This window comes from Poromitra crassiceps (assembly GCF_964638095.1).
Source record: "Poromitra crassiceps genome assembly, chromosome: 3".
Taxonomy (NCBI): Eukaryota; Metazoa; Chordata; class Actinopteri; order Beryciformes; family Melamphaidae; genus Poromitra; species Poromitra crassiceps.
The window spans coordinates 74,980,706-74,988,251 of NC_139625.1; the positions used below are offsets into that span (position 1 = coordinate 74,980,706).

At 43.2% G+C, this 7,546-nt stretch overlaps 1 protein-coding gene across 2 annotated transcripts in view; it reads right to left on the minus strand.

Annotated features, from left to right (window-relative positions):
- The window catches only part of agap1 (ArfGAP with GTPase domain, ankyrin repeat and PH domain 1), a gene marked incomplete at its 5' end in the record, with an annotated part of 348,600 nt that overhangs the window by 136,192 nt on the left and 204,862 nt on the right, over positions 1–7,546 (minus strand). For both annotated transcript variants that reach the window (XM_083634203.1, XM_083634202.1), the window contains one exon: positions 6,254–6,388. In XM_083634203.1, coding sequence (XP_083490329.1) covers positions 6,254–6,388 — 135 coding nt within the window. The remainder of the gene's footprint in view (positions 1–6,253; positions 6,389–7,546) is intronic.

Genomic DNA, 7,546 nt, shown 5'->3' on the forward strand with positions numbered 1-7,546 from the left:
CACACACACACACACACACACACACACACACACACACACACAGCATCTGTTACACGAGCACACACTACAAGTCTACACACACCCATTCAAAACATAAGCAGGGCCCAAAATTAACTTTTTTTTGTCCACCGGCCAACTGCCTAGTGAATGTTTAATTTTACCAGCCACTCATTATACATTAACTTAACAGTCACATGACATCTCTTGCCCCGGAAGTGAGTTTCCCATTCATTTTCTCCATAGACATTTTGAAAAATCCTTCTATAACGAGTTTTAAGGCTGGAACCAAGCTAACCTGTGAGCTACTAAATCGTGAGAGACCATAAAACAGTAGCTCATGGGTTGGCTTAGTTCCAACCTTAAAAGTCGTTATACAAGCATTTTTCGAAACGTCTATGGAGAAAATGAATGGGAAACTCACTTCCGGGGCAAGAGATGTCACGTGACTGTTCAGCTCTATAGATGACCATTGTTTTTTGGGCTGGTGAATGAAGCAAATCTAGCAGCCACTTGTATATTTGAGCAGCATTTGACTGCTGGCTGCTGCTAATTAAGTACTTGCAGAAGCTAAAAGTGTTCCTTCATGTTGTTTTTCAGTCTGAAAAAACAAACAAACATGGAATGAATGTGTCATGTGTGAACCAAGCTGTAAAATACTCATATTTTCATGTGTAAAGTGTAAAACTCCAAGATATTCCCAGATTTCCCAGGAGAAATGATCATAAATTCCCTGTCTGGAATAGACCCTTTTAAAAATCCAGTGATATTCCAGAAATGTCATGACCAGTGGGAAACCAGGAGCAACATTCCTATAAACCTTTGTACCTTTGTCCTATAAACCTTTGTATGTAAAAAATATAATGCTATATTCTATCGCTCTTGGAATAAACCGCCTCCCATAGCGAGTGTGTTTTGGGCTCTGCAGCAGAAGCTCTACTGAGCCAGCTGAGATCTCTGTACCTGCACTGCCCCCTACAGACCGAACTCTGCAATGACAACTGAGAGGTGGAGCATTTCGATGAATGGTTTTCAACTGGGACAATAGTCCGCGGGTTTTCACTCCAACCACACACCAGCCAGTTTCACCAGGTAGTCCCCCTCTCTGGTTCAAAGTGAGTTTAAGTGAGTAAACGTATTTGTGCTGTCAATGGGCCTTTTTCACCAGCAGCCATTTTGTGTCTAAAAGGCAGGAGGTAACACAGGTGCAAGCAAACATCAATGAGGGTTTCCAACCTCCAATCCATTTGGGTGTTCAAGTGCCGGGGCCGTCGTTAATGTTTTGCTTGCACCTGTGTGACTTATTGCCTTTTAGACACAAAATGGCTGAGGTGGAAAAGGCCAATTGGTTATTAAAGCCAGATCACACCCACAAGACATCTTCTGGTCCTGTCCCATCTTGCAGCCTTTCTGGGCTGATGTCCAAGCCACCACTACATTAAGATTATATATTGACCTCTCTCTATCTCTCTCTCTCTCTAAGGTGTTTAGTTGCTTAATAGAATATTCCATTCATATTCCCGTTTACATGCTACAGAGCACATTCTGTAAACAAGTTGCACAACACTCACTGGAAGAGAGCATGCGTCATCAAGCAGTTTAACTGCTCTAACATGTCCAAAAATGCTGCAAAAGCTCCAATAGGACATCACAGTGTGATTAAGGTCTAGGATACATGTCTACAACGCACTTCAATAATGTGATCGGGAACATTTTGCATGTCTTAATCAGGGTTGGGGAGTAAGGGAATACATGTATTTAAAATACAGTATTTAAAATACAAAATATGAGTAACTGTATTCCATTACAGTTACAGTTGGTGATAGTCTGAAATTCTGAATACTGTTACTATTTAAAAATAGATTACTTCAAGGGATTTCTTTGTTTGTTTTGTTTTATTTGCTCTAAAATTCACATTATTCTAGCCTAAAACAGTAATCTAACGGAATACGTTACAAATGACATTTTAGGGCATGTATTCAGCAATCTGTAGTGGAAAACATTTTAACCCTCCAACACTGGTCCTAATTTGACTATTGCTTATGACCTTATTGGGGTTAAGGTCATTAGAAAATGTTGTATTGTTGCATATTGCTGAGTATTGTCTTAACCGGGTTGATATCAATATTGCAGTGCATGTAAACATAGTCAGTGTAAGTCGTGGGATAAGAGTGAGAGCTAGTAAACACCTAATTAACCAAGCTAAGCAGCTGTAGCAGCAGGTGAATGTGACCTGATGCAGCTCCACCCTGCAGGATAGAAAAGTGCACCCAGAGGCCCACAGCCAGCCAGCAGATGGCAGTGCAGGGCTGCTAATTAAGCACTCTCTAATTACAGCCTTTAACCCCGACCAGTCCGTACAGAACAGACACCCGCATGGTTGCGTCATTAACGTCTCGGCTCTCTCTCCTCTGATTAATATGCACCCAAACAATAAAAAGAAAAAGATGAGCCTGAGAATTTACTATTCACAATGATTTCCAAAGCAGTTTTAAAAATGAAACCTCTATTGTAATCTATCATTTGCACGGATTGATTATTTCTTTCCCAAGTCACTAGGGAAAGATACAGAAGCACTAGGGCCTAGTGCTTCTATATCTTTGTTGACACTTCTAAAGATGACTGTTTGCTAAATCTATTGTCTCTATTTCTTGTGCTGTTTCTGATCGAAGTATATTATATACAAGTGCATTCTAATTCAATGTAAGTCACTCTTGACATTTACACAGCATTTAAAAAAGCAACTACTACTATAACTCAAGAGACTAGATTTGAACCAAACCTGCCTCCAACAATATTTGCAAAAATGTCTTAGCATTTGTTTTAACGTACTTGGAGCACCAGAAAAACCCGGTTTAACACATCAGGACAATTCAACTAGACTAGAGTAAGGTACAGTGAGTTGGTAACCGCAGTAAATGCACTTAGAGATGGTAGAAATTGTCTGCCACTCCGTATGGTCCTGATGCAATGTCCTAAACCCCACCCAATTGGCATTCCAAGCAGGCCAAATCAAATGCTACCAATTCTTTGCAAATACCGTTTGACCCAGGTTCGATCTCGAGTCCAATCTCATCCCAGTTTGAATGCGTCGAAATACAAGGTCAGAGTGTCACATCTGAGACGGACAAACAGCGCTCCGCCGCGTTATGTGACAGATCCAACGGCCTCCATTCATCACAGAGCGGCGATAGATTAGTCATGCCTGGAAAACGCTGCAGAAAAGGCCCGACTAATGGCCGGCGAGGCGGACACTGCATGGACGTGTCATGGCCGGACCTTGCCCACTCTGGACCTCGTCCTCCTCCTCAACCTGTCGCCTTCTTTAATTTGTGATAATTTTATGAATCCATCCCGCCAGGGAATTCTCTCTTCTCTCTCTCTCTCCCTCTCTTCTCCTCCTCGCCCACCCCTCCCCCAGCCCTTCCCCCCAGTATGATAAAACTTAATTGCTGTTCGGTTTGAGCTAAATAGCTGAGCGGGTCCATTTAATTCTTAATTGACGCGTGATTAAGAGCGGCCGAATGGCCCCCGGTCGGTTGCAGGATGGGGGAGGAATGTCACCTTCCCAGAGGACTGGACTGCACCACTCTCCTGACCACAATCTCCACAGACCCACCGACTGCGTTTACATGGCCAGCAACCGTCCAACATCAACCCCATTCAGAGACAATACAATCTGAATAACGAAGCATGTTCTGATTACCTTAACCCGAATAAGGTAATCGTCGGGGTAAGCAATAGTCAAATTGACGTGGAATATTCTTAGTCACATTATTGAAGTGTGCTGTAGACGTGTATACGTCCTATCAACGTTTTTGCAGCGTGTTGGACACAATGTGGGTTACCTAGGCGACCAGCCGCATGTTTGAGCTATGAACGCCTATGAGAGAGCACAACAGCCAATGACACAGCGCAGTGATCAGCACATGGCTGTATGCTTGTAGCCTACACACAGAGTAATACAGTGATCAGCACATGGCTGTATGCTTGTAGCCTACACACAGAGTAATACAGTGATCAGCACATGGCTGTATGCTTGTAGCCTACACACAGAGTAATACAGTGATCAGCACATGGCTGTATGCTTGTAGCCTACACAGAGAGTAATACAGTGATCAGCACATGGCTGTATGCTTGTAGCCTACACAGAGAGTAATACAGTGATCAGCACATGGCTGTATGCTTGTAGCCTACACACAGAGTAATACAGTGATCAGCACATGGCTGTATGCTTGTAGCCTACACACAGAGTAATACAGTGATCAGCACATGGCTGTATGCTTGTAGCCTACACAGAAGCCGTTTTCACACATGCGCTTTATACCGGGAAATGACCAGAAAGCGGTGTAATGCCTTCATGTGTGAAAGTTGTTTTCCGGTATAAGCGCGACTCCGTCATCGCGGACATTTGACCACTTGTAACCTTGTCATAAGAGCGGTATGTCTGCTTCATGTGTGGGCGTGCCGATTTCCCCCCCTCCCCTCTCTGCTCGCTCTCTGGCCAGTCCTTCAGTCCTCCGCAGCAGCCCGACACACAGGACAGACACAGCGAAAATGGCAGCGGCTTGTTCTGAGAGTCTTGCAAGCTGCCCAACGCTTGTAGAGAAAGCAGATGCACAAAGCGAAATGTGGAAGTGTTTTGCTTACGTTGCCGACAGCGAAGGCAAGCCCCCTGGACACATCAAACGAAGCCAGTCTGTAAAAAGTGCTTCAACGCGACGCAGGTGAACGGATAAACCAGGCTATTTCTCTCCGACAGGGATCCCAACTTCTTCAAAGATTTAAGTTCAAAGACTGGTTAGCGAATGTGAAGGATACAACATACATGCCCTCTTAAGTCAATTGTCATTGTGTGAGCCAACTTATTTCACCATCGGAGTTTTATTGCGGAGGTGCATTTTCATATGACGGAACGCACAAGGCTCAAACTTGACTTGAGTCGCACTTAAGTTGCACACACAGTGACTTGAGACATGACTTGAGACTCATCCTCAAAGACTTGAGACTTGACTTGGACTTGAGGTTTGGGACTTGTGAACAATCTTTCTTTCTTTCTTTATTTTGGTGCATTAACTTTAAGGAAATGTCTACTAATGTCAACTAATCAATCTAATGATACTGTATGTTTATAGATAAAAGAGTGAGTTTAATACAGTACTAGGGCTGTGCGATTAATCGATTTTGAATCGTAATCGAATTAATTAGTTAGAACGATGTTAAAAAAATGAAAATCGTAAAATCGTTTTTTTTTTTTTTTTTTTTTTTTTTTTTTTAATTTAAATTTAATTTTCACTTTAACTAGGGTAAGTACGTTACGCGGGGCGGCTCTCTCTCATGTACGCATGCTGCTACTTGTGTAAAGTCTCTCTAGAGGCTGTGATACTGGCTACTAAAAACAGCAGCACAATGGACTTATTTCAACACCTCCGACCAAAAAGCAGCTTGTTGCACTGCAGGCTGTAGCCTACAAGATAACGATTGCCACAACACACTCACGCGCGCACACGAACACAGACATTATCACCGGACGATGAAACGTTGCCAGTTCACATAATAACAAAACAACACGTGAGGCCACCGAGTACTGATAGATTGGCTGTATTCATGGCTGCCTCAGCTGACTCACCTGTCCCTGTGTGTCTGAATTTCCCCCTAACTGCTATCGCAGTTCCACGCATTCCTGTTGTGACTTTGTGTTATTCTAGTACAGATATAACTCAGAGCACGGGTGGTCGCTTAGACACTAATATAATTATCTCACGGAGGAACACGCAAATCCACCAGTGTCAAGTTAGCAAGCAACAGCCAGGAAGTTAAGCATAGCAGCGGCAAGCTAAAACAGGAAGTTGAGTTGTTCTACCTTCAGAGTAAAAGCGTAAATTGTCAATTATGGAAAAAAGGGGGGAAAAGAGCTCTGCAGGGCAACAAATGTTTAGAGAAGTATAATAGTATAATAAATCGAAATCGAAATCGAAAATCGAGTTTTGAGAGAAAAAATCGTCAATTTTAGTTTTAGGCAAAATCGCACAGCCCTATACAGTACATGCTTTGAATTCCTTAGTTTTAGCTATGCAGTGTTCTAAGCAGACCGGATGTCATGCAGCAGATGATAGATCGCTCATCCATAAGAGACTTGAGAGTTAACTTGGACTTGTGAGCAAAGACTTGACTTGGATTTACCCTTCAAAGTCTTGACTTGACTTGGACTTGCAAAACTTGACTTGTGAGCATCTCTGCTCTGAGCTGGTCTTACCGTCCTGGAAGACGCGCTCCACGTTGAGGCCGTAGGTGGCGCAGGTCTCGTAGTAGGTGCAGCGCTTCAGGTCGTTGGACAGCTTCCGGGCCCGGCCGTCGTCGATCACCCGGGGGTTCGCCGAGCTGATAGCGTCTGGGACGGACAGCGAAGAGGAACAATGACACCCACAACCAACAACACTCATCTTTTCAACATTTTGCTCTTGTTCTTTTGTTTCCTTCATTATTCTACTCTCTGCACTCTTTGTAAGTCACTGAAGGTAAGAATCACTAAGATGTAAATGAACAGTGTGTTGTTGAGGGGAGAACAAACAGTGGAAACGCGTAATACGTTGGCGCCCTCTAGTGCTTATAGAGTAGCTGTGCAGTTTCCTGACTCTGATTCAATCTCAGCATGGCCCCCAAAGTGGGGCCCGTGGACCTCCAGGGGTATTTGAGCATTGTTCAGAAGGTCCTCAGCAGCATGAGGAATAGTTTAATGTCTCTATTATCTCAAACACAGATTTGCCCTTTTGACCTGTGACTTCTCATCTTATGTGAGTGAAACCATCAATCTAGAATTTAGACTGAAGGAGTCCGTGCCCTCTGGTCACTCCTAAATCTAGACTTAAAAGGACTAAACCGGACACACACAGGACGTTTTGAGAGTTTGGATCACCTTAAAAATACATGACACCAAATGTATCATCTGTGTCTCTGGTAGTTAGCTCTGTCCAGTGCAGATACTAACGCTTTAGCATAGCCTACCACAGTATGTATGGGGAAAGTCATCCAGTTCTGTATCAAATCACAGACAAACATCTTCTCAGAGGGGGTCCCTCAGACAACATCTTATGGAATGATCTGTGGTTGCCTGTGCAGATGTTTGACGGCTCTTTTATATGGTCTAAATCAGTGGTTCTCACTTTGTGGCTTCAGTACCCCCTTTTCCCTGATTTCTGAATCCAACATTTTGCTTAGAAAACTGCAAGAGGAAACTAAAGCATGATTCAATGAATGAATGCTAACCCACCGTTTGAAGAATATACTGTAACATTACAAAATAGGAATGTGGTGAAAGAGTTGCAATTAGTGCCTCCTGAGGAGATTTATTATAACGTTTAATTTATTTTCATGATTTATTCTTACATTTTGCCATGTTCCCCTTTCTCTCAAGTACCCCCTGTAGTACCTCCACGTACCCCAGTTTGGGAACCACTGGTCTAAATTTGAGACATGACACCCAGCCTTGAGAAGACTATAGAGTATAGAGTATCGCAGTGCAGGGATGACTATTTTTCTAGGCTTACCC